General features: G+C 42.3%; 2 protein-coding genes and 1 pseudogene across 9 annotated transcripts in view; all 3 read left to right on the forward strand.

Moving 5' to 3' along the window:
* BRD8 (bromodomain containing 8) overlaps window positions 1-8,648 on the forward strand; it is a 41,494-nt gene extending 32,846 nt beyond the window's left edge. For 4 of the 5 annotated variants that reach the window (XM_050795576.1, XM_050795578.1, XM_050795579.1 and 1 more), the window contains 3 exons: window positions 2,055-2,144; window positions 2,677-2,745; window positions 7,524-7,851. In XM_050795576.1, the coding sequence (XP_050651533.1) occupies window positions 2,055-2,144; window positions 2,677-2,745; window positions 7,524-7,836 (472 nt within the window). In that variant the 3' untranslated portion in view covers window positions 7,837-7,851. Of the gene's footprint in view, window positions 1-2,054; window positions 2,145-2,676; window positions 2,746-7,523; window positions 7,852-8,250 lie in introns of those variants that run through there. The other variant, XM_050795577.1, reaches the window with a different exon arrangement.
* A 341-nt stretch (window positions 8,649-8,989) lies between these two features.
* Window positions 8,990-26,885, forward strand: part of NME5 (NME/NM23 family member 5) — a 49,979-nt gene continuing 32,083 nt past the window's right edge. For 3 of the 4 annotated variants that reach the window (XR_007726819.1, XM_050795616.1, XM_050795617.1), the window contains exons 1-3: window positions 9,548-9,720; window positions 16,694-16,899; window positions 17,596-17,696. Coding sequence is in view for 3 of the 4 variants with exons in the window: in XM_050795616.1 (XP_050651573.1) it covers window positions 9,592-9,720; window positions 16,694-16,899; window positions 17,596-17,696 (436 nt within the window). In the remaining variant the exon portion in view is untranslated. Of the gene's footprint in view, window positions 9,039-9,546; window positions 9,721-16,693; window positions 16,900-17,595; window positions 17,697-26,885 lie in introns of those variants that run through there. The other variant, XM_050795615.1, reaches the window with a different exon arrangement.
* Window positions 23,661-23,760, forward strand: LOC126957674 (uncharacterized; annotated as a pseudogene).

Here is a 26,885-nt window from a genome sequence, read left to right on the forward strand (position 1 = left end):
GCAAAGTTATTTTTGTTATGGTAATAAATAAATTGTTCTTTTTCCGGCCTGTGTCAGATCCATCTGTTGAGAGAATATAGTATGAGGGGGGGGGGGGGGGGGGGGGGGGGGGGGGGGGGGGGGGGGGGGGGGGGGGGGGGGGGGGGGGGGGGGGGGGGGGGGGGGGGGGGGGGGGGGGGGGGGGGGGGGGGGGGGGGGGGGGGGGGGGGGGGGGGGGGGGGGGGGGGGGGGGGGGGGGGGGGGGGGGGGGGGGGGGGGGGGGGGGGGGGGGGGGGGGGGGGGGGGGGGGGGGGGGGGGGGGGGGGGGGGGGGGGGGGGGGGGGGGGGGGGGGGGGGGGGGGGGGGGGGGGGGGGGGGGGGGGGGGGGGGGGGGGGGGGGGGGGGGGGGGGGGGGGGGGGGGGGGGGGGGGGGGGGGGGGGGGGGGGGGGGGGGGGGGGGGGGGGGGGGGGGGGGGGGGGGGGGGGGGGGGGGGGGGGGGGGGGGGGGGGGGGGGGGGGGGGGGGGGGGGGACTGTTTTTTTTTTTTCTTCAGTGTATTTCAGATCCACCTAGTTGTCTCTGATAAGGCAAAACTAGTAATTATTCTAGCGTTTTTTTGTCTAAGATATACAGCTGAACCAGGCATATATATATATATAATTTTTTTTTAAACAGCAGATTTCTTTTTTTTTTCTCATAGAGACAGGGTCTTGCTTTGTTGCCCAGGCTGGGTCTTGAACTCCTGGCTTCAAGTAGTCCCACCTCAGCCTCCCAAAGTGCTGGGTTTATAGGCCTGAGCCACTGTGCCCAGCCTAGATTTCAATTTTTGGTACACAAATAGGATACCGTTTAAAATGTAGATTGGTGAGGAATGCCTTCATTTGCTTTTCTATAACTCCTTAAGTATGAGCAATAGCGTGCTAAGATGACATATTGTGACTGTACAAACAGCAGGAAATCTACAATCTGAGACTTTTTTTTTTTTTTTTTTGAGACAGAGTCTCACTCTGTCACCCAGGCTAGAGTGCAGTGGCGCGATCTTGGCTCACTGCAAGCTCCACCTCCTGGGTTCACGCCATTCTCCTGCCTTAGCCTCCCAAGTAGCTAGGACTACAGGCACCCGCCACCATGCCCGGTTAAGTTTTCTTTGTATTTTTAGTAGAAATGGGGTTTCACCATGTTAGCCAGGATGGTCTCAATCTCCTGACCTCATGATCCGCCCACCTTGGCCTCCCAAAGTGCTGGGATTACAGGTATGAGCCACTGCACTGGGCCCAATCTGAGACATTTTATCTTATGGCAGTTCACAGTCTTGGATGGTAAATTCCACATTCTTACCTTAGAATTTAGATTAAATATGAAATCTTTATTAGAAAGCAGTAGATATCCAGCCTGGGCAACATAGTAGGACTTTGTCTCTACAACAAATACAGAAATTAGTTGCAGGGTGTGGTGGCATGTGCCTGGAGTCCTAGCTACTTGGGAGGCTGAGGCAGGAGGATCGCTTGAACCCAGCAGGTTGAGGCTGCAGTGAGCCATGATCACACTACTGCACTTCAGCCTGGGCAACAGAGCAAGACCCTGTCTCAAAAAAAAAAAAAAATTGGCTGGGCATGGTGGTTCATGCCTGTAATCCCGGCACTTTGGGAGGCTGAGGCAGATGGATCACTTGAGGCCAGGAGTTTGAGCCCAGCCTGGCCAACATGGCAAAACCCTGACTCTATGGAAAATATGAAAATTAGTTGCACTTTTAGTCCCAGCTACTTGGGAGGCTGAGGCAGGAGAATTGCTTGAACCCGGGAGGCAGAGGTTGCAGTGAGCTGAGATCATGCCACTGCACTCCAGCCTGGGCAACAGAGCAAGACTCTGTCTCAGAAAAATAAAATTAAAAAATTAAAAGAGAAAGCAATAGATATTAATAACTAACTCTGCTTGGCCAGATAACTTAAGGGGAGATAAAAAGCTTCAGGTATTAATTAGGAGCATGTCTTAAGAAAACCTCATTACCCACCTGGGGGAGACAGAATATTATTTGTGACGTTACTGTCTCTTTTCTTCATATTTTATCCCCATAGGCCTGATCTAAGCCAGGATGACCCAGTTCAGGATCATTTGCTATTTAAGAAGACTCTCCTGCCAGTCTGGAAGATGATTGCCAGTCACAGGTAGGTCTCCAAAGTGGTAATAGGATTATGTTCAGAACTGAAGTAGTAATACATATTGGGGTTTAAGCATAAAAGGAGATATGTTCATCCCTCAAATGAGCCATAGTTGAAAGGCAGATTCTGTATCTAAGCCTGATTTATCCCAAAGTACCCACAGCTGCTTTCACAAGTCTGTACAGGAAATAGTTGCTGTGCCATTTGAATTGCCTCTAGAAAGTGGCTCCTATTACATAACATTTATATTTAAAATGCATATTCTTTTCAATCTGGTGGATTCTCTTTTTTCACAGAGACAGTGCCTCGGGAACTCTGAACAAATTTCTGAGCCCTAGATCAATATATTGTAATAATATATATTTTATAGTTTTTTTTTTTTTTAACTCTCTGGCAAGGGGGAACAAATAGATTTTTTCCGAATGGTGATCATAGTCTGCATTCTCCTAAAGGAAGTGTACTAAGAACTGAGCTACTCTTCTCGTTTACAATGCCTTGCTAGGGTTTCTTTACCCTCTCTGGGTTTGTCCCTTAACAGGTTCAGCAGTCCATTTCTGAAGCCTGTGTCAGAAAGGCAGGCCCCAGGGTACAATGATGTGGTAAAAAGGTCAGTGATAAAAGGGTAAAGAAAGGTTGGTTGCTTTTATATCTGCGTTTTCATTTTTTATTTCCCATCTGTTATTTTTATTACTTACAAACTCAAGATACGTTTCATAGCCAAACAAGTTTATGAAGTTATGATGAGCTCAGTATCATATCTTCATTTAAGAAGGAATGCAGGAAACAAAAGGATGATACAGGCTTTTTATTTTGTACTATTCACTTTTAAGTAACATGATCCATTCTCTCTCTCTCTCTCTCTCTCTCTATATATATATTTTAACAGGGTCTCACTCTGTTGCCAAGCTGGAGTGCAGTGGTACAGTCTTGGCTCACTGCAACATCCGCTTCCCAGGCTCAAGCGATTCTCCAGCCTCAGCCTCCCAAGTAGCTAAAACTATAAGCATGAGCCACCAGGTCCCGCTAATATTTGTATTTTTTGTAGAAACGGAACTTTGCCATGTTGCCCAGACTGGTCTTGAATTCCTGAGCTCAAGCATTCTGCCTGCCTAGGGCTTCCAAAGTGCTGGGATTACAGGTGTGAGCCTTGGTGCCCAGCCTGCTCATTAATTAAATTAGCTCAAATCTTAAATTAGCTCAAATCTTAAATTAGCCTTTGGTTGTTTCTGACATTATTCTTTTGGAGCCAAACTTTAAAAGGAACTCTGTATTTATTCAGTTAGTTAGTTATAGGTATACTAAGGCACAGATGTCAATCCAAATGGAAGTTATGCACATTGGTTGACTGTAGTACTGTGTCCGGAATTGGTTCCTTCTGGTGGGTTCTTGGCCTCGCTGACTTCAAGAATGAAGCCACAGACCCTCACGGTGTTACAGTTCTTAAAGATGGTGTGTCTGGAGTTTGTTCCTTCAGATGTTCAGATGTGTCCAGAGTTTCTTCCTCCCAGTGGGTTCGTGGTCTTGGTGACTTCAGGAGTGAAGCCACAGACCTTCACAGTGAGTGTTAAAGCTCTTAAAGGTGGCACATCTGGAGTTGTTTGTTCCTCCTAGTGGGTTCATGGTCTGGCTGGCTTCAGGAGCCAAGCTGCAGATCTTCACGGTGAGTGTTACAGCTCATAAAGACAGTGCGGACCCAAAGAGTGAGCAGTGGCAAGAATTAATGCAAAGAGTTAAAGAACAAAAGTTTCCCACCATGGAAGGGGACCCTACCAGGTTGAAAGAGCTGGCGCGGGCGGCCAGCTTTTATTCCCTCATTTGGCCCTGCCCACATCCTACTGATTGGTCCATTTTAACAGAGTGCTGATTGGTCCATTTTACAGAGTGCTGATTGGTCCGTTTTTACAGAGTGCTGATTGGTGCATTTACAAACCTTTAGCTAGATACAGAGCACCGATTGGTGCGTTTTTACAGAGTGCTGATTGGTGCATTTACAAACCTTCAGCTAGACACAGAACACTGATTGGTGTGTTTACAGTCCTTTAGCTAGACAGAAAAGTTCTCCAAGTCCCCACCTGACCCAGAAGGCCAGCTGGCTTCACCTCTCAGTATTTTGGGATTTTATTTTTATTTTTTATTTAACTTTTTTTTTTTTTTTTTTTTTTTTTTTTTTTTGCCAGGCATGGTGGCTCACGCCTGTAATCCCAGCACTTTGGGAGGCTGAGGTGGGCAGATCACGAGGTCAGGAGATCGAGACCATCCTGGCTAACATGGTGAAACCCCATCTCCACTAAAAAATACAAAAAAAAAAAAAAATTAGCCGGGTGTGGTGGTAGGTGACTGTAGTCCCAGCTACTTGGGAGGCTGAGGCAGGAGAATAGTGTGAACCTGGGAGGCAGAGTTTGCAGTGAACCGAGATCATGCCACTGCACTCCAGCCTGGGCAACAAAGCGAGACTCCGTCTCAAAATAAATAAATTTAAAAAATTGAGACAGGGTCTCTGTTGCTGAAGTGCAGTGGTGCAATCATGGCTCACTGCAGCCTTGACTTCCTGGGCTCAAGCAATCTTCCCACTTCAGTCTCCTGAATAGCTGGGACTACAGGCATGTGCTACTGCACTTAGCTAATTTTAAAATTTATTATTTTTTAAATTTTTACTTATTATTTTTTGAGACAGGTCTCACTCTGTCGCTCAGGCTGGAGTGCAGTGGCACATTTCATGGATAACTTAGCCTCAACTGCCCAGGCTCAAGCAATCCTTCCACCTCAGCCTCCCTAATAGCTGGGTCTAGAGGTGTGTGCCACCATGCTCAGCTAATTTTTGTATTTTTTTGTAGACATAGAGTTTTACCATGGTGCCCAGGCTTGTCTCAGACTCCTGGGCTCATGCAATTCACCCACCTCAGCCTCCCAAAGTGCTGGGATTACAGGTGTGAGCCACTGTGCCTGGCCTGATTTTTTTATTGTAATAAAATTTTTTCTTTGTTTGAAATGTTATTATTTTTCTTCAGAATGTCACTAAGGAGGAATTTTTTAATTTTTTGTAGATATGGGGTCTCACTATATTGCCCAGGTTGGTCTTAAATTCCTAGTCTCAAATGATCCTTCCACCTTGGCCTTCCAAAATGCTGGGATTATAGGCAGGTAATCCCAGCCTATTTTGCATTTTTTATTTTCTTTTGAGACAGAGTCTTGCTCTGTCACCAGACTGGAGTGCAATGATGAGATCTTGGCTTACTGCAACCTCTGCCTCCCGAGTTCAAGCAATTCTCCTGCCTCAACCTCCCAAGTAGCTGGAACTACAGGCATGCGCTACCACGCCCAGCTAATTTTTGTATTTTTAGTAGAGATGGGGTTTCACCATGTTGGCCAGGATGGTCTCAATCTCTTAACCTCATGATCCTCCTGCCTCTGTCTCCCAAAGTGCTGGGATTACAGGTGTGAGCCACCATGCTTGGCCTATTTTGGATTTTTATAGCATAGGTCATCTAAAATGCTGTCATAAACCTGTATGGTAATAGAGTGTAAAAGTTCATGATAGGACCTTTGGAGAGTCACTTGTCTGTGCTGCTATAGTACAATACCACAGGCTGGATAATTTATAAAAAATAGAAACCTATTTCTCTTTGTTTTGGTTCTGGAGTCTGGGAAGTCCAAGATCAAGGCACTGGTAGTTTTGGTGTGTGAGGTGGGTTACTCTCTGCTTCTAAGGTGATGCCTTGTTGTTGTATTCTGCAGAGGGGACGAACACTGTATCCTCACATGGCAGAAGGGACAGAAGGGTAAGAGGGCACTCTCTTCGATATGGAGCCCTTTTATAAGGATGCTAATCCCATTCATGAAGGCAGAGTACTCATGAGTTAATTACCTCCCAGAGGCCCCACCTCTTAATACTGTTGCACTTGGGATTAAGTTTCAATATGAATTCCAGAGGGGATACCATCATTCAAACAGCAGAGACAGAATGATACCATCATTCAAACAGCAGAGATAAACTTCTTTAGGTATGAGGAAACTAAAGCTCAGAGGTGCTTGGTCATGACTTGCTCGTGATCAACCAACAGTTAATAGCAGAGCTAGAACTAAGCCCCAGATTCTTACCTGCAGTTCAGTCTTCTTTCTACACTGCTGTGCCTTCTCTTATATATCTACTTTCTGTGTTTCATTAATATTGTTTTAATATTCACTTGATCCTTTTTTCATCTCCATGAAAGGAGAAAAAATTATTCTTAGCTTTTTATTTGTGCAGTAAGAGAAGTAGATTAAATAATATATGACTGTACATTGTAAACAGCAAATAACTACTGTGTGATAAACTTTTCATTGGTGCTGTTTACAACTTTGGTACCTGGGGCCAGCACTGCTCCTCTGATCGTATAGTGGCTTGACCTGTGGGCTCTGGAGTCGGGCTGCCTCTGAATTGGAATTTAGGCTGTGTGCCTTTCAGTGAGTACTTAACCTCTTTAGATTTCAATTTCTTCATCTGTCAAATGGAGATAATAAGGCCAGGGGCGGTGGTTCATGCTTTGGGGTAATCCCAGCACTTTGGGAGGCCAAGGAAGGTGGATCACCTGAGGTCAGGAGTTCGAGACTAGCCTGACCAACATGGTGAAACCCTGTCTCTACTAAAAATACAAATATTATGGCCGGGCGTGGTGGCTCACACTTGTAATCCCAGCACTTTGGGAGGTCTAGGTGGGCGGATCACGAGGTCAGGAGATTGAGACCATGGTGAAATCCCATCTCTACTAAAAATACAAAAAATTAGCCGGGCGTGGTGGTGGGCGCCTGTAGTCCCAGCTACTTTGGAGGCTGAGGCAGGAGAATGGCATGAACCCGGGAGGCAGAGCTTACAGTGAGCTGAGATCGTGCCACTGCACTCCAGCCTGGGAGAGAGAGCGAGACTCCGTCTCAAAAAAAAGCAACAACAACAACGAAAAAACCAAGAATTAGCTGGGCATGGTGGCGCACACCTGTAATCCCAGTTATTCTGGAGGCTGAGGCAGGGGAATAGCTTGAACCTGGGAGGCAGAGGTTGCAGTGAGCTGAGATTGCTCCATTGCAATGGAGCAACCAGAGTGAAACTCCGACTTTAAAAAAAAGTGCAACAAGAGTGCAACTCTGACTTAAAAAAAAAAAAAAAAGGAGATATTAATGATACCTACCTTACAGGTTTATTGAGAGGATTGAGTTAGTATAGAAATACAGTGTTTGGCCTATTGTAAACAGGCAAATATTAACTGCTGTTGCTATTTTATTATCTGATGAGGGTTGTTATCTTTGTTACTGTTTTCATTAAGAACTGGTTAGTTCTTCAAGAGAACATGTTAGGTTATCATGTTCCACACAGAGGTTTGATTTTCTTTATTTTTTCTTGGTCACCTGCAGACCCATGGACTTAACTAGCCTGAAGAGAAATCTCTCTAAAGGTCGGATTCGCACCATGGCCCAATTCCAGCGAGACCTGATGCTGATGTTCCAAAATGCTGTAATGTACAATGACTCTGATCATCACGTATACCATATGGCTGTGGAAATGCGGCAAGAAGTCCTGGAGCAGATTCAGGTAGTGTATGTAGAGATCTGTAGCCTCTGGAATCTTGATTTCAGATCAAGATTCTATGAGAATAAAGGTGATTTTGAGGTGACTTTGTGTTCTCAGAGTTTACTTTTAAAGGTGATTAAGGCCCTGAAGGATTGATAATGTGCCAGCTGGTTTGGAAAACCCTGAGCCTCACAGTAAGTCCAGCTTTGATAGTGAAGTCGTCTAGGAATGCAGGCAGCAGTGAAGAGCTCTCAAGAGAGCTGAGGATAGACAAGTAATGGGAATTTCCGCTTCCAGAGCCTCAAGTCAAGGGCTAAACTTCAAAGAGGCTGGAGTCACTGTGTATTTTTTGGTTGCTTCATCTGTTGATATTAATGTATGTTCACACTTTCCCATCTTTAGGGGATAAGATATAGTAGCTAGAAGACATTTGTGGGTTTCTTTTCTGGGTAGCATCATACTTTTAAAGAAAAAAGTATAGTTGAGTCTATTTGCCAAAAAAAAAAAAACTTGCAATACTTCAGCGTTTAGGGTTCATAATAGCTTGCTATGTGTTCCTTAACCCTTTAGGTACTGAATATTTGGTTAGACAAAAGAAAAGGCTCAAGTAGTCTGGAAGGGGAACCAGCCAATCCAGTGGATGATGGAAAACCTGTTTTCTAACCTGCAGCTGCTATCCTGACTTTTTCTAGAGTTTCAACCTCTCCCCGAACTCTGACCTACAGAGGATCCTGGGACTTCTTTGCCATGTCCCTACTTTCTTTTCAAATAAGAATAATGCCTTAACTCACAACCAACGAGTCAAAGATGCATGTGGACATAATATAAAGAAAAAAAGGGGAAGCTGAGGTTTGGGTTTATGCCATAAATGTTGCCCACATCTTTGTTCCATAGGCTTGATTTAAAGACAATTCGATTAGATATTTTACTAAGCCTTTTACTCTATAAATAAATGTCTTTACACAAACGGAATATTGCTTTTTAATGACTAGATAAGCTGAGCATAGAGGGGACAGCATCATCCAGCGAAATGAAGGTATCTGACATGGGTCTTCTTACATTTACCACCTGGAAAGGAATGGGGGGGGGTTCTTATCATTTATAGAGTAGGGATAATTGCAGCATTCTTCAGACTGGCAGAAGGATGACATAAGTTATGAGTAAAATGTCAGAAAACATCTAGTGATCTAAGATTCACAAGGAGAATAAAAATGACTGGCTGGTTCCCTTTGGTTAAAACGAACTGGCCAGATGCTGCAAGGCTCCTTGCTGGGATTGGCCCTCTGCAGCCACCGTCCTCACGCTAGGGCCTCAGGTCTCCTAGCAACAAGTTGTAGCGTACGAGGACGGCCGCGGAGGTGAGTACTTAAGAGTCAAATTCAGAATTTGCAGGTGCAATCCAGAAAGTCCCCGCGGACCCAGAGGCCCTGCTTTCCAATTAGGCCTGACCCTATGCACAGAGAGGTCCCTGCGGGACAGGGTCGCTTCACAGAGGCAGCCGACCGAGGCTGCTCACGCCCCGCTGTAGTGGTGTGTGGTTGCCCACCAGTCACCGCCCCCTCGAGCCCCCACCACCACCCGCCCCACCGCCCTCTGCTGCCTGAGGCTGTCGCTGGTTCCATACCTTCGGTCGCCCCTTGGCCTCTGGTCATGTGAGCCCATAGTCCTTTCCGCCTCGGTGACAGCGTGTACGAAAAGCCGAGGCTCGATTTGGACATAGTAGCAATCCTATTATTGAGACCCTGTATATAGAAAAATATGGCAGTTTCTACCTTCATCAGTTAATAAAATCAAGTACCTACTATTGCTATTCTTAATCATAATTACATTGAATTTGCGATGGGGGGGAAATGCGTGTCATTGCAGTTGATACTGTTAAGAAACTCGCAATTTGTGCCCTGAAAAGCCATAATGGAGATATCAATGCCTCCACCTCAGATATATGTAGAAAAAACTCTGGCCATTATCAAACCAGATATTGTTGACAAAGAGGAGGAGATACAAGATATTATTCTCAGATCCGGATTCACCATTGTTCAGGTAACTTCTGGGTATGATTCATGCTTTTTTCCTCTCTGCCCTTAAAAAAAATGCTTATGTAAATGTGCCTACCCATTTAAACCCTTAGTGTTCAGCATTAAATTTAAGTTTATTCTTCTAAGTATAAAAGTTATATGTGATAGTTTTTAAGAAGATGTAAAATGAGAAATAAAATGGACTTTTCCTTCACCTGTCTTCTCCCACCCCAAGTCCCAGGCTCCAGAGAGAGGCAACCTCTTAACACTTTCTGTTCTTCCAGGAGTTTTCTATGCATTTATAAATATTTTCCCCCCATAAAACAGAGCAGTCCCTTTCCCTTGACCCCCTTTACAGAGTCCCTCAGATAGGATTCCAGATCAGTACATCTGAATTGATCTCGCTCTTCCGAATTTCTGTGTAATATTTCCCTGTGTATTAGAACTACAGTTTATTTACTTGATCCTCTATTGATGGAATTTTAGGCTATTGGTATTTTTTTCAGTTACTGCAAACATTTAATGTTTTAAGCCTTACATTTGTTCTGCAATTAGTAAACATTGTCATTCTAGGGGTTTGAAAGTAAGTATAAATAGCATTGTTAAGGATAATCAAATAGAATTGAATATTTTTAATCTTCCTCTTTTATAGTTTTTTTTTTTTTTTTTTTTTTTTTTTTTTTTTTTGAGACAGAGTCTCCCTCTGTAGTCCAGGCTGGAGTGCAGTGGTACGATCTCAGCTCGCTGCAACCTCTGCCTCCTGGGTCCCGGTTCAAGCAATTCTCCTGCCTCAGCCTCCTGAGTAGCAGGGATTACAGGCATGCGCCACCATGCCCAGCTAATTTTTGTATTTTTAGTAGAGACAGGGTTTTACCATGTTGGCCAGGGTGGTCTTGAACTCCTGACCTCGTGATCCACCCGCCTCAGCCTTCCAAAGTGCTGGGATTACAGGTGTGAACCACTGCACCTGGACTCTTTTATAGTATTCTTATTTGAATTTCCAATTTTTTATTTTCTCACATTTATACGTGTCATATTGCTTATTCAGTCAGTATTTTTAAAAATAAAGAGAAAATGGCCAGGTATGGTGGCTTATGCCTGTAATCCCAGCACTTTGGAAGTCCGAGGTGGGTGAATCATAAGGTCAGGAGTTTGAGACCAGCCTGGCCAATATGGTGAAACCCCCTTTCTATGAAAAATACAAAAATTAGCTGGGCATGGTGGCACGCACCTGTAGTCCCAGCTACTTGGGAAGCTGAGGCAGGAGAATCGCTTGAACTCGAGAGGCGGAGGTTGCAGTGAGCCGAGATTATGCCATCGCACTCCAGCCTGGGCAATAGAGGGATATTGTCTCAAATAATAATAATAATAATAAAAAATAAATAAATAAATAAAATAAAGAGAAAATATCAATCTTCAGAAAAGACGTGGAATTTCAGTTGCGCTTCGAAGGACAGGTGGAGTCCGAGGGTAGGGATGGTACAAGAAAGTGTTAGGAAATATTTAATATAATTAAAGACTCAGGTAAAGAACTTTTTAGTAAACGTTAGGAAAACTGGTAGCCACTGAAAAAGTTGGATCAAGTATTATATACCAGGATAAACTCCAAATGAACCTGAGATCTAAATATTTAAAAAATTAAACCATGTAAGTTCAAGAAGAAAAGATAATGGATTTGTTTTGTTGTAGGAGTAGGACAGCCTTTTTTTATTATGACTTAAGATCTAGGAGCCATGGAAGAAAAGGTTGATAAGATCATATAAACAAGGCCAGGCACTGTGGCTCCTGCCTGTAATCCCAGCACTTCGGAAGGCCAAGGCTAGTGGAACACCTGAGGTCGAGAGTTCGAGACCAGCCTGACCAACATGGAGAAACCCTGTGTCTACTAAAAAATACAAAATTAACCAGGCATAGTGGTGCATGCCTGTAATCCCAGCTACTCAGGAGGCTGAAGCAGGAGAATCGCTTGAACCTGGGAGGTAGAGGTTGCGGTGTGCCCAGATTATGCCATTGCACTCCAGCCTGGGCAACAAGAGCGAAACTCTGTCTCAAAAATAAAAAAATAAAAAAATTTTTAGGCCGGGCGCGGTGGCTCAAGCTTGTAATCCCAGCACTTTGGGAGGCCGAGACAGGCAGATCACGAGGTCAGGAGATCGAGACCATCCTGGCTAACACGGTGAAACCCCATCTCTACTAAAAAATACAAAAAACTAGCCGGGCGAGGTGGCGGGCACCTGTAGTCCCAGCTACTCGGTAGGCTGAGGTAGGAGAATGGCGTAAACCCGGGAGGCGGAGCTTGCAGTGAGCTGAGATCCGGCCACTGCACTCCAGCCTGGGCGACAGAGTGAGACTCCGTCTCAAAAAAAAAAATTTAAAAGATTATATAAACAAAAAATGTCTGCACAATGAAATAAACACCATAAGCAAAGTCAAAACAAAACAAGCTTGAGGAAAAGATTTGCCACTCATAGACGACGGACTAGTCTTCCTAATATATAAAGAGCTCCTAGAAAAAGATAAAAATAAATCAGTAGAAAAGTGGGCAGAACAGATGGATGGTCACAGAAAAAGAAAATCATTTTTGAAATGTATGAAATGATGCTCAATCTTTAGGTGGGAAAAAAAGCAAGTTAAAACTACACTGAGATTCCATTTGGCAAAAATATAAAAGTAAATGGCACAACCCCTGTCAAAGGGAATCTGGCAGTTATCGACCAATACAACAGATGGACTTACCATTTAATCCAGCAGTTCTGCTCTTGGAAATCTGTCCTATAGAATTCCTTGTGCTCTTACTACCTGTCATGCGCAGAGCCCTGTTTAGTCCTGTCAGTAAGTGCCTGTATTAATAAGAAGTGATATATATGCAGGTTATTTTTTGCAGCATTGTTTAGTTATCAACAAAAGATTGAAAATAACCCAGGTTGGGAGATTAGGAAACAGGACTAAATAAACTCTGGAGAACCCACCAAATTGCATAATGTGCAAATAATTCTAAATAGAAGAATGAGGAACCCATCTGTACTGTTATGGAAGAAAGCAAAGTGTGTAGCAAAAAGAGCAAAATAGCAAAAAAAGCAAAATCATGTGTACCAACCTTTTGTGATAGAGACAAAGTAATATATTCATGTTTGCCAATATTTGAAAAATGAAATTCTGGCGGAATAAAACAAACATTTGAAAAGGGTTACCTATTGAGGGCAAGGAAGAACTGGGTAGATTAGGACATGGATAGGAATATGATTTTTCAGTACATATTTTTTTGTATTGCTTTGAATTTTTGAATCCTGTAATTATATTACCCATTAACTTTAGAAAAAACAAATGAAGTATACGGATAAAGGTGTCCCATTTAAGTTTTTTAAAAGGCCATATTTTGGCCGGGTATGGTGGCTCATGCCTGTAATCCCAGCACTTTGGGAGGCCAAGGTGGGTGGATCACCTGAGGTCAGGAATTTGAGACCAACCTGACCAACACGGTGAAACACCATCTCTACTAAAAATATGAAAATTACCTGGGCGTGGTGGCACGTGCCTGTAATCTCAGCTACTAGGGAGGCTAGGACAGGAGAATCGCTTCAACCCGGGAGGCGGAGGTTGCAGTGAGTCAAGATCATGCCCCTGCACTCCAGCCTCGGTGACAGAGTGAGACTCCGTCTCAAAAAAGAAAAAGAAAAAGAGAAAAAAGTCCATATTTTAAAAAATATTTAGTGACAAACTTAATAATTAAGTGGCTAGTGTTAATTATAAATTAAAAATTAGCCGGCCATGGTGGCTCAGGCCTGTAATCCCAGCACTTTGGGAGGATGAGGCGGGTGGATCACTGAGGTCAGAAGTTCAAGACCAACCTGGCCAACGTGGTGAAACCTTATCTCTACTAAAAATACAAAATTAGGGCTGGGCACAGTGGCTCATGCCTGCAATCCCAGCAATTTGGGAGGCCGAGGTGGGTGGATCACCTGAGGTCAGGAGTGCGAGACCAGCCTGGCCAACATGGTGAAGCCCCATTTCTATTAAAAACACAAAAATTAGCTGGGCGTGGTGGTGGGAGCATGTAATCCCAGCTACTCGGGAGGCTGAGGCAGGAGAATTGCTTGAATCCGGGAGATGGAGGTTGCAGTGAGCCAAGATTTTGCCACTGCGCTCCAGCCTGGGCAACAGAGCAAGACTCCATCTCAAAAAACAAACAAACAAAAAGTAGCTGGGTGTGGTGGCGCATGCCTGTAATCCCAGCTACTCAGGAGGCAAGGCTGGAGAATCACTTGAACCCGGGAGGTGGAGGTTGCAGTGAACTGAGATTGCCTGGGCAATGTACTGAGACCAGAAAAAACAAACAAACAAAATTTAATGTAAATATATATGACACTTTCCCTGGTTAACTTTCAGAGCGAAGGCAGCTATGGTATATCCTTCATTTTTTGCTTTTATTGCGGTAAAATATACATAACATAAAATTTATCATTTTAACCATTTTTAAGTGTACATTTCAGTTGCATTAAGTACATTCACATTGTTGTACAACCATTACTACTGTCCATCTCTAGAACCTTTTCATCTTAAACTGAAACACTCTACCAAATGCTAACTCATTGCTTCCCTCTTCCCCATCCCCAATAACCACTATTCTACTTGCTGTCTATAGGAATTTGACTATTCAAGCTATCTCATTTAAGTGAAATTATGCAAGTTTTGTCCTTTGCGCTGTATGCTTTTAAAATAGGCTTGGGAGTCCATTGAACTTGAGGCTTTCCTGTCCCACCTAAGGGAAAAGCTGAAAAATGATATATCGTTTCAATAGATGGCAGTGTTGCCTTTGTTACAAACTAAGAGTTCTGTTCTGATAGTACTTGATATACTGGCTCTTTGTGAAAATATTCAACCTAATTTCAGACGAGATTGGGCATGTTCAGGGTGGTATGGCTGTAGACTATCTAATATAATTTCAAAAAATTTCACCTGATCCAATTTTAAAGCAACCAATGGAATAATTGATTTAGTATCAATTTTAGTTAAAGATGAACCCTTAATTTTTAAAATTGTGCTACATTGGCTGGCATACCTGCAGAAGATAGGTTCTCCTGCTTTTTAAGGGGCAAATGGCAGATAAGGGCTTACATTTCAACAGATGAGATTTTATTTTTAAACTCAGCAAGAAAAAAAAAAAACACTTAACATGCATAATCATAAATAGTTTCATGTCTTAATTTTAGATAATAGAATTGAGGGTTATGCTAAAGCAGGTGCTCTTGTAATTTCTGGCATCTTTTATTTATTCACTATATGAATTTCAATTTGAGAACAAATGTCAGCACCTTTTTCATAGTAACTGGCCCTTCACTGGTGAGAATGTTACACTTGTCCAGCAGGTCCTATTCATAGCAGAGCTGCGCCACCTAGGTAAGCGTCTTGCCAAACTTCTTGCTCTGGGCAGTTTGGTCCCTTGCTACAAACCAAGCAATTTTACCAAGTTTCTGAAGCCTGCGGAAACACGGAATTTTGGAAAGGGCTTTAAGAGGTGGGTCACTTGGTAAAATTCACACTTACTCTCAGGAAAATCTAAGACATTTTAGAAAGACAGATTTCTGCCATAATCATGGGGATTTTTAGCCTTCCCTTAGTGACATACCTCCATGTCTCATCATCCTTACTCCAGGCAGAGGTTCTTTGATTTCTACTTTGAATCCCTCTGTTATATTTTGAGCATTTTCCCTCCTGACCCACCTTTAGTGGAATTGAAAAAACAGTAGTAATACATTTTTTTTTCTTTTGAGACCAAGTCTCACTGTGTTGCCCAGGCTGGAGTGCAATGGCATGATTTCGGTTCACTGCAACCTCTGCCTCCTGGGTTCAAGCAAGTTTCGTGCCTCAGCCTTCCGATTAGCTGAGACTACAGGTGTGCACCACCAATTTTTGTGTTTTTTGTAGAGATAGGGTTTCGCCATGTTGCCCAGACTGGTGTTGAACTCCTGGGCTCGAGCAATCTGCCTGCCTTGGTCTCCCAGATTGCTGAGATTAGAGGCATGAGCCACTGAGCCCGGCTGGCAATAATAAATAATTTTTAAAAACCTTCAAGGCTGGGCGCAGTGGCTCACGCCTTGAAAAAAAAAAAGGCACTCAAAATAGCTGCTTCTAGAGAAAGCATGATACTTTCAAATTAGACTCAGCAACCATGATTTTTTAAAACTCGATTAATTTTTATAGTCTCATTTGTGAAGGAAATAACATCTGTTTGTCCAGAATGTTTCATAGTCTTTCAGATTGAGATACATACTAGCAACTAATTTTTTTTTTTTTTTTTTAGACAGAGTCTCATTCTGTTACCCAGGCTGGCATGCAATGGCGCTATCTCGATCTTGGCTCACCACAACTTCTGCCTCCTGGGTTCAAGCAATTCTCATGCTTCAGCCTTCTGAGTAGCTGGGATTATAGACATGCACCACCACGCCTGGCTAATTTTTTTTTTTTTTTTTTTTTTTTTTTTTTTTTTTGACGGAGTTTCACTCTTGTTGCCCAGGCTGGAGTGAGGTGGCATGATCTCGGCTCACTGCAACCTCCGCCTCTCGGGTTCAAGTGATTCTCCTGCCTCAGCCTCCCAAGCAGCTGGGATTACAGGTGCCCGCCACCACGCCTGGTTAATTTTTTGTATTTTTTGTATTTTTTTTTTTTTTTTTAGTAGACACGGGATTTCATCGTGTTGGCCAGGCTGGTCTTGAACTCCCGACCTCAGGTGATCCACCCGCCTCTGCCTCCCAAAGTGCTGGGATTACAGGCGTGAGCCTCTGCACCTGGCCATAATTTTTCTTAAGTAGGTGAAGTAATTCCTCTTACTATCTTATTTACAACATACATTTAATTATATCCTTTTCTTTCTTCATAATACAAAGATAAACCTCGAAGTTATAATCAGATTGGTACTAGTTTCAAGTTAGTAATGATTTTAATGAGCTATCATTGAACTGTCATTTTAAATGCTTTTGTTGACTTTGTGTCTTTTATAGAGAAGAAAACTACACCTCAGCCCTGAGCAATGTAGTAACTTTTATGTGGAACAGTATGGAAAAATGTTTTTCCCCAATTTAACAGCTTACATGAGTTCTGGACCACTTGTCGCCATGATATTAGCTAGACATAAAGCCATCTCTTATTGGTTAGAACTTTTGGGACCAAATAATAGCTTAGTAGCGAAGGAGACACATCCAGACAGGTAATTTTCAGGGTTGGGGGGATGGCAGGGAATGGAATCCATCTGTGAAAATGAAAAAAAAAAAAAAAAAAAAAAAAAACTAATTTCATTGTAATGGGAATTTTTGTTTTATTATTTGGAAGTTTTCCAAAATCAGCTTTTTTTTTTTTTGGGAGGGGGCGGGGCCTGGGGGTCCATTTTACATTTAAAAGTGTTAAATGCCTATCTTAATACTACATGCCAGAAAAAGCATCAGAGAATGTCTGATTTATAGTTGATTACCCTTATTCTCTCAACCTTTAAACTGCCACTGAAGTAGGATTTTTAGATGGAAAAATTGGGATGGTATGTTAAAATAATAATGGTAATACAGGAACAGAAATTCAAATTTTCAGCATTATTGCTAATGTATGGAAATAAGATATTGAGTTCTTGCACTTTTGAATGTGCATTGCTTTTTTACTTCTTACAAAACAACACCACGTTTTTATCCAGAGAACTCCTGTTTTCCCAGTGTATTCCTCCTGCAGACGTGAATATATTTGATCCTTATCTAGATAGATAAGCTTAAATTTAAGCTTAAATTTGACATAAATTGTGAAGCTTTCATATGTAAGAAGTGGCAATGCTTTTGTAAAATTCTTAAGTGGAATGCATGCATATAAAGTAAGGAATAGATGTCAGATTGGATGAACATCATCTCTAACTTGTTTTTAGTCTAAGGGCAATTTATGGCACAGATGACCTAAGGAATGCACTTCATGGGAGTAATGACTTTGCTGCTGCGGAAAGAGAAATACATTTTATGTTTCCTGAAGGTGAGTTACAGATGACTAACTTGTCAACTGCATCTCCTTATTGTTTGCTTTTTCTTTTATTTTGCGGATATAGCTGGGAAGGAAGATAAAATAATTTTTTTCCAGTATATTTTGTTAGGTTTTCAAGTTGTTGTTACTTAAAAACTTGAAGCCACAATGGAAAACTTGACATTTCCTTAACAACTAAATTGTGCCCTCTAGCGACTTTTGAGAAGTGTTTAATTTTTTTTTATTTATCTATTTTTAACATTAAAAAAAATTTAAGACAGTGTCTCACTGTCACCCAGGCTGAAGTGCAGTGGCACAGTCTTGGCTCACTGCAGCCTCAAACTCCAGGGCTCCGGTGATCCTCCCACTGTAGCCTCCCAGGTAGCTGAGACTATAGGTGTATGCCACCATGCCCAACTAATTTTCTTTTATCTTTTGGAGAGATGGGGTCTCACCGTGTTGCCCAGGATACTCTCAAATGCCTGTGCTCAAGTAATCTGCCTGCCTTGGCCTCTCAAAGTGCTGGGATTGCAGGTGTAAGCCACCACACCCAGCTTAATTTCTTTTTTCTATCTTTTCTCTTGCATTAGACATATTCTTCTGTGTTACAGTTCTTTCTAGTTATCCTGAAAGGTTCAGTAGAGTTTGTGACACATGAGAAAAATAATCTCTCTTGGAAACTACATTTGATTTACCGTCTTCTCTAACAATTTACTGTTTGCCTAACAAAGTCTCCTGCAATTGAGAAATTAATAATTAGTCCCTTTTTTTGTTTCCTTACTGTTAGAGAAGTTGTAAGCCTTTGAGAAGTGGACATATGAGGAAGAACACTGAGGTTTTTGGTTTGTTTTTAATATTTTTAGAGCAGAAATAAAATTTGGTGATATTTGTTATAAGGAAAAAATGCAAAGCATTGAGCAAAATTTTGAATTTGTTTTAGTATGTTATTTTTCCTGTTATGACTTATTTTTCCCTAAGTCATTTAGATCTGCTCCTCAGTATTTTCCACTGGAGATTAATTCAAATAAAACTGAAAACTGTCTTGGAGATTTAAAAGTTCTTTCTTTCTTTTTTTTTTTTTTTGGGAGATTTCACATTTTTTTGAATAACTGATGTGATACAATAGTATCACTGTTGTTTGAATTTCTAAATTCAAAATAAATATATTTCACATTTTGAGTACTTGATCTGTTACTTTTTAGTGCCAACAGGCTTGGTAAAGGCCTGATGCTGACCTGACAATGGGCTGACAACTTTCCTCCACTGGCCTTTCAGTCATCCTCCCAAGGGAAGACCTGCTTCCCTCCTTTCTGTACAGTCTGAAAAGTCCCTGATTCTTAAACAAGGAAACAAAAACTAGTTTTAAAATTGTATATTTTTTCTCAAAGCAGTCCTCCTGCCTCAGCCTCCCAAAACACTGGGATTACAGGAGTGAGCTACTGTGCCCAGCGAGAGGTCTTTTTAATGTGGTAGCACTTTATATTAGTCTTACAAGTGAATTAGACTTTTGCTTGTTAGCTTTTGTTATTTATTTATCTATTTGAGATGGAGTCTCACTCTGTCACCCAGGCTGGAGTGCAGTAGCATGGTCACAACTCATGGCAGCCTCAACCTCCTGGGCTCAAGTATCCTCCTACTTCAGCCTTCGAGTAGCTGGAACCACAGGCGCATATCACCAGCCCCAGCTAATTTTTGTATTTTCTATAGACATGAAATCTCACTATGTTGCCCAGGCTGGTCTTGAACTCCTGGGCTCAAGCAATACTGCTGCCTCTACCTCCCAAAATGTTGGGATTATAGACATGAGCCATCACGCCTGACTTCTCTCTAGCTTTTAAATAAAACAGGATAAAAATTCATTTTATCTTAAATAGAAGGTATATTTGAAAGCTCTTCTTACTCATTGGATTATATTCCTAAACTGTAATTTTCTTTCTTTTCGCTTTTTTTTTTTTTTTGGAGATAGAATCTCACTCTGTTGCCCAGACCAGAGTGCAGTGGCACAATCACAGCTCACCGCAGCCTTGGCCTTGCAGACTCAAGTAATCTTCCCACCTCAGCCTTTGGAGTAGCTGGAACCACAGGCATGCACCACCACACCCGGCTAGTTTTTCAAGTTTTTTGTAGAAACAGAGTTTTGCCATGTTGCCCAGGCCAGTCTGGAACTGTTGGGCTCAAGCGATACTCCCGCCTGCCTTCCAAACTGTTGGGATTACAGGCGTGAGCCACTGTGCCCAGCCAACTGTTATTTTCAGTTGCCTTTGATTTTACTCATTAAATTAATCCTCTAGGCATGAGTTTAGAGATCTAGTTAGACATTTGAGAAGCAGCAAGTTGTAGGATAAATATAAAATCATTAATTACTTAGCACATTGCAGATCTTTTGCTGTGAAGTTCTTTGGAGCAAGTACTGAGAGTTTGCGGTATGAGCGTCCTCTTACTTAGCAGTCGATCAACAACTATGTGCAAAACTTTATATGACAATTCACTCAAGCAAGTTATCAAGATATTCAAAGACATGTTCTTAACCCTTGAAAAAAGTAATGCTGGCTGGACGCAGTGGCTCACACCTGTAATCACAGCATTTTGGGAGGCTAAGGCAGATGGATCACTTGAAGTTAGGGGTTCGAGACCAGCCTGGCCAGTGTGGTAAAACCCTGTCTCTACTAAAAATACAAAATTAGCCAGGCATAGTGGTGGATGCTTGTAATCCCAGCTACTCAGAAGGTTGAGGCAGGAGAATTGCTTGAACCTGGGAGGCAGAGGCTGCAGTGAGCCGAGATTGCACCACTGTACTCCAGCCTGGGTGACAGAATGAGACTGTCTCAAAAGAAAAGAAAAGAAAAAAGTAAAGCTCTCTTCTTTCCCTTTTTTCTGGGGGGTGGTCACAGGGTCTCTCCATGTCACTCCAGATGGAGTGCAATGGTGCGATCATAGCTCACTACAACCTTAAACCTCCTGAGTAGCTGGGAATACAGGTGTGTACCACCACGCTCAGCTAATTTTTTAATGTTTTTGTAGAGATGGGGGTCTCACTACATTACCCAGACTGGTCTCCTTTCCCTTTTAATAGAAATGGCTAATTCAAAGTTTTGCTATATTCCATTTCTTCAACACATTTATTAAGTTGCCTACTATTTGCCATAAATGCAAAGATGAATAAGAAGATATCCCTGCTATCAAAATGATTATATTTGAAAATAAATATACAGGCTGGGTGTGGTGGCTCACACCTGTGATTCCAACACTTCGTGAGGCTGAGGTGGGAGAATCTCTTGAGTCCAGGAGTTGGAGACCAGCCTGGGCAACATAGCAAGATCTCATCTCTACAAAAAATAAAAAATTAGCTGGGCATGGTGGCCCATGTCTATAATCCCAGCTACTCCGGAGGCTGAGGTGGGAGGATCACTGGAGCCTAGGAAGTTAAGGCTGTGTGAGCTGTGATGGCACCAGAGTGCTCCAGCCTGGACAACAGAGTGAGACCCCGTCTCAAACAAACAAACAAATAAATAAAACAAGGATGACAGAAAACTTAAAAAACTTAAAGTTCATCCATGTAAGAAACATGAAAACACTGTTTTTATTCTCTCATTAATTTATTCAGCCCTAGCCTGGCATGATGGCTCATGCTTGTAATCCCAACACTTTGGGAGGCAGAGGCAAGAGGATTGCTTGAGCCCAGAAGTTTGAGAGCAGCCTGGGCAATATGGCAAGACCCTGTCTCTACCAAAAATATGAAAAATTAGCTGGGGGTGGTGGTGCACACCTGTGGTCCCAGCTACTTGGGAGGCTGAGGTGGGAGATTTACTTGAGCCCAGCAGGTCGAGGCCGCAGTGAACTGCATTTCCACTGCTGTACTTCAGCCTGGGTGACAGAGTGAGATCCTCTCAATAAATAAATAAATGAATAATTCACTAATGAAATTAAGAAAACAATTCCAGGGAAGAAAATATTTGCAAACCATATATCTGATAAGGGGTTAATGTCTAAAATATATAAGGAACTCTTACACATCAGTATCCAAAAAACCCCTAAATAACCCATTTAAAAAATGGGCAAAGGACTTGAATAGACATTTTTCTAAAGAAGACATACAAATAACCAACAAGTATATTGGTTTTTTGGAAAAGGTGCTCAAGGCCATGTGTGGTGGCTCACGCCTGTAATCCCAGCACTTTGGGAGGCCGAGGCTGGCAGATCACCTGAGGTCACGAGTTCAAGACCAGCCTGGTCAACAAAGTGAAACCCCGTCTCTACTAAAAAAAATACAAAAAATTAGCTGGGCGTGGTGACACATGCCTATAATCCCAGCTACTCAGGAGGCTGAGGCAGGAGAACTGCCTGAACCCAGGAGGTGGAGATTGCAGTGAGCCAAGATTGCGCCATTGCACCGCAGCCTGGGCAACAACAAGAACGAGACTCCATCTCAAAAAAAAAAAAAAAAAAGAGGTGCTCAAAATCACTAATCATCAGGGAAATACAGATCAAAACCACGGTGAGATATCACCTCACATGTTAGGATGGCTGTTATCAAAAGAAAGAAAAGGTAAATATTGGCAAGCATATAGAGAAATTGGAACGCTTGTACACATTTGGTGGGGATTTAAAATGGTGCCACCACTGTGGAAGACAGTATGGAAGTTCCTCAAGAAACTAAAACTGTTACATGATCTAACAATCCCACTGCTGGATCTATATATCTGAAAGAATTGAATCAGGATCTTGAAGAGATACCTGCCCCAGTGAACCACAATAATGTTCATTGCTGCATTATTCACAATAACCAAGATATGGAATCAACCTAAGTGTCCATCAGTGGGTTAATGGATAAAGAAAATGTGGTATATGGCCGGGCGCGGTGGCTCAAGCCTGTAATCCCAGCACTTTGGGAGGCCGAGACGGGCGGATCACGAGGTCAGGAGATAGAGACCATCCTGGCTAACACAGTGAAACCCCGTCTCTACTAAAAATACAAAAACTTAGCCGGGCGAGGTGGCAGGCGCCTGTAGTCCCAGCTACTCGGGAGGCTGAGGCAGGAGAATGGCGTGAACCCGGGAGGCGGAGCTTGCAGTGAGCTGAGATCCGGCCACTGCACTCCAGCCTGGGTGACAGAGCGAGACTCCGTCTCAAAAAAAAAAAAAAAAAAAAAAAGAAAATGTGGTATATATATACAGCGTAATACTATTCAGCCTTAAAAAGAAAGAGATTCTGTCATTTTTGACAACATGGATGAACTTAGAGGACATTATATTCAGTGAAATAAGTCAGGCACAGAAAGACAAATACCACATGATCTTACTTATATGTGGAATCTAAAAAAAAGTTGAACTCGGAGAGTAGAATGGTGGCCACCAGGAGCTTGCAAGAGAGAGTAGGGGATGGAAATGTTGATCAAAGGATACTTATTGCTACCATAGTAGGAATAAGTTCAAGAGATCTAGTATAACAACATGGTGACTATAGTCAATAATATATTGTGTTGTTGAAAATTGCTAAAACAGTAGATTTGGCCGGGCGCGGTGGCTCAAGCCTGTAATCCCAGCACTTTGGGAGGCCGAGACGGGCGGATCACGAGGTCAGGAGATCGAGACCATCCTGGCTAACACGGTGAAACCCCGTCTCTACTAAAAAATACAAAAAACTAGCCGGGCGAGGCGGCGGCGCCTATAGTCCCAGCTACTTGGGAGGCTGAGGCAGGAGAATGGCGGGAACCCGGGAGGCGGAGCTTGCAGTGAGCTGAGATCCGGCCACTGCACTCCACCCTGGGCGACAGAGCGAGACTCCGTCTCAAAAAAAAAAAACAAAAAAACAAAAAACAGTAGATTTTAAGTGTTCTCACCACAAAAAAAGACAAGTATTTGAGGTAATGCATATGTTAATTAGCCTGATTTAGTCTTTCCATGGTGTTTACATATTTAAAAACAACATGTACACAATAAATATATACAATATTTTTTATCTATTAAAAAATTTGTTGTGCTCACTTCAGCACATACACTAAAATTGGAACGATACAGAGAAGATTAGCATGGCCCCTGTGCAAGGATGACATGCTTTTAAAATAAAAAAAAATTTTAAGTACACTTATAAGTTAAAAAAATTTGGGGGGCCAGGGGCGGTGGCTCACACCTGTAATCCCAGCACTTTGGGAGCCTGACATGGGCAGATCACTTGAGGTCAGGAGTTCGAGACCAGACTAGCCAACATAGTGAAACCCCATCTCTACTAAAAATAAAAAAAATTAGCCTGGCGTAGTGGCATGCACCTGTAATCCCAGCTACTCGGGAGGCTGAGGCAGGAGAATTGCTTGAACCCGGAAGGCAGAGGTTGCAGTGAACTGAGATCACACCACTGCACTCCAGCCTGGGCAACACAGCAAGACCACGTCTCAAAAAAAAAATATTAAAAAGATCTTTGTTTAATGATTAGTACCTGATGAATTAGCATAATGAACTTTATATAATATATGAATAAAACATTTGCCCATGTTGAGAAAAAATTTGTATACATTAATTGTGTGCAATTTTATGTACCTCAATAATACTTCAATAAAGCTGTAAAAAGGAAAATTCCATTCACAATGGCATTAAAAATAATATAATATTTAGGCATAGTTTTTTTTTTTTTTTAAGAGACAAGAGTTTCTCTCTTGTCACCCAGGCTGGAGTGCAGTGGCCCAATCTCGGCTCACTGCAGCCTCTGCCTCCTGGGTTCAAGCGATTCTCCTGCTTCAGCCTCCTGAGTAGCTGGGATTATAGGCGCCCACTACCACGCCTGGCTAATTTTTTGTATTTTTAGTAGAGATAGGGTTTCGCCACGTTGGGTGGGCTGGTCTCAAACTCCTGACCTCAGGTGATCCACCTGCCTTGGCCTCCCAAAGTGCTGGGATTTCAGGTATGAGCCACCGCGCCCAGCCACATTTAGGCATAAATTTAACGAAAGTGCAATTCTTGTACACTGAAAACAAAAAACATTGCTGAGAGAAATTTTAAAATATCTAAATAAATAGATATTCCATATTCATGGATTGGAAGACTCAGTATTGTTAAGATGGCAATTCTTTCTAAATTAATGAACAGTTTTGGGTTGGATGCAGTGGCTATGCCTGTAATCTCAACACTTTGGGAGGCTGAGACAGGAGGATTGCTTGAGTCTAGGAGTAGGAGACCAGTCTGGGCAATGAAGTGAGACCTCATCTCTACAAGAAAAAAACAAAAAATTAAAGAAAATTTTAATGTAATCCTCATCAAAGTCCCTGCATACTTTTATGTAGAAATTGACAAACTGAGTTTAAAATTTAGTAAAATTGCAAAGAACTCAATTTTGGAAAAGAAGAACAAAGTTGGAAGACTTCCACTATCTGATTTTGAAACTTACTACAAAGCCACAATTATAAGGCAGTGTGGCAGTGACATAAAGATACATATATAGATTATTGGAACAGAATTGAGAATCTAGAAATAAACTTTTACACTTATGGTCAATTCACTTTCAACAAAGGTGCCTAGACAATTCCGTGAGAAAAGGATGGTCTTGCCAATACAGTCCCCAACTTACCATGGTTCAAGTTACAGCTTTTTGACTTTACTATGGTGCTTTCAGCTGTGTACATTAATGGTGAATATCCATACAACCATTCTATTTTTGTTTTGTTTTGTTTTTTTTGAGACAGGGTCTCTCTCTGTCACCCAGGCTGAAGTGCAGTGGTGCCCACTGCAGCCTGAACTCGTGGGCTCAAGCATTCTCCCACTTCAGCCTCCTGAGTAGCCGAGACTACAGGCATAGACCACTGTGCCTGGCTACTTTTTGAATTTTTTTGTTGTAGAAAGGAGGTCTCGCCATATTGCCCAGGCTGGTATTGAACTCTTGGCCTCAAGAGATCCTCCCCCCAAAAAGATAAAAAAAATATATATTTTTGTATATATCTTTATATATGCATCTGAAAAACACTGAATATAAATATATATATATATATATATATATATTTTAATTTACATATGCACCTGTAAATCCAGCTATTCAGTATTCAGGAGGCTGAGGTGGAAGGATTGCTTAAGAGAGATATATATATATATATATATTTTTTTTTTTTTTTTTAAGAGACAGAGTTTTGCTTTGTTGCCCAGGTGGTCTCAAACTCATGGCTTCAGGTACTCCTCCTGCCTCAGCCTCCCAAGGAGCTAGGACTACAGGTGTGAACCACTGTGCCCAGCTCATAATATATGTATATTATATAGAAAATGTTGGGCCGGGCGCAGTGGCTCAGGGCCGGGCGCGGTGGCTTACGCCTGTAATCCCAGCACTTCGGGAGGCCGAGGCGGGCGGATCACAAGGTCAGGAGATCGAGACCACGGTGAAACCCCGTCTCTACTAAAAATACAAAAAATTAGCCGGGTGCGGTGGCAGGCGCCTGTAGTCCCAGCTACTCAGGAGGCTGAGGCGGGAGAATGGTGTGAACCTGGGAGGCAGAGCTTGTAGTGAGCCGAGACGGTGCCACTGTACTCCAGCCTGGCTGACAGAGCAAGACTCCATCTCAAAAAAAAAAAAAAAAAAAAAGAAAGTGTTATTTATATAAAATTTGCTTTGTATTAGATGATTTTGCCCAACTGTAGGCTAATGTAAGTGTTCTGAGCACATTTAAGGTAGGCTATGCTATGCTATGATGTTCAATAGGCTAGGTGTATTAAATGTGTTTTTGACTTAATGATATTTTCAACTTATGATGGATTTATTGGGATGTAACCCATGTAAGTTGAGGAAAATCTGTATATGGTGCTAGGACGTAGGACAGCATGATAGTCACATAAAAACAAGAAGAACTTAGACCCTTGTTTCATAGCCTACACAAAAATTAACTCAAAATGGCTCACAGACTTCAGTGTAAAAACATCTAAAAGAAAACCGGAGAAAATCTTTGTAACTGGAGTTGGACAAAGAGTTCTTAAAATGACATCAAAAGCAAGATCCATAAAAGAAAATATTGATAAATTGGACTAAATCAAATTAAAAGCTTTTGTGCTTCAAAAGACATCATTAAGAATATGAAAAGAGGCCAGGCACGATGGCTAATGCCTGTAATCCCAGGACTTTGGGAGGCTGAGGCGGGCGGATCATGAGGTCAGGAGATCAAGACCATCCTGGCTAACACAGTGAAACCCAGTCTGTAACTAAAAAATACAAAAAATTGCCGGGGACGGTGGC

The sequence above is a fragment of the Macaca thibetana genome, chromosome 6, assembly GCF_024542745.1.
Source record: "Macaca thibetana thibetana isolate TM-01 chromosome 6, ASM2454274v1, whole genome shotgun sequence".
Lineage (NCBI taxonomy): Eukaryota > Metazoa > Chordata > Mammalia > Primates > Cercopithecidae > Macaca > Macaca thibetana.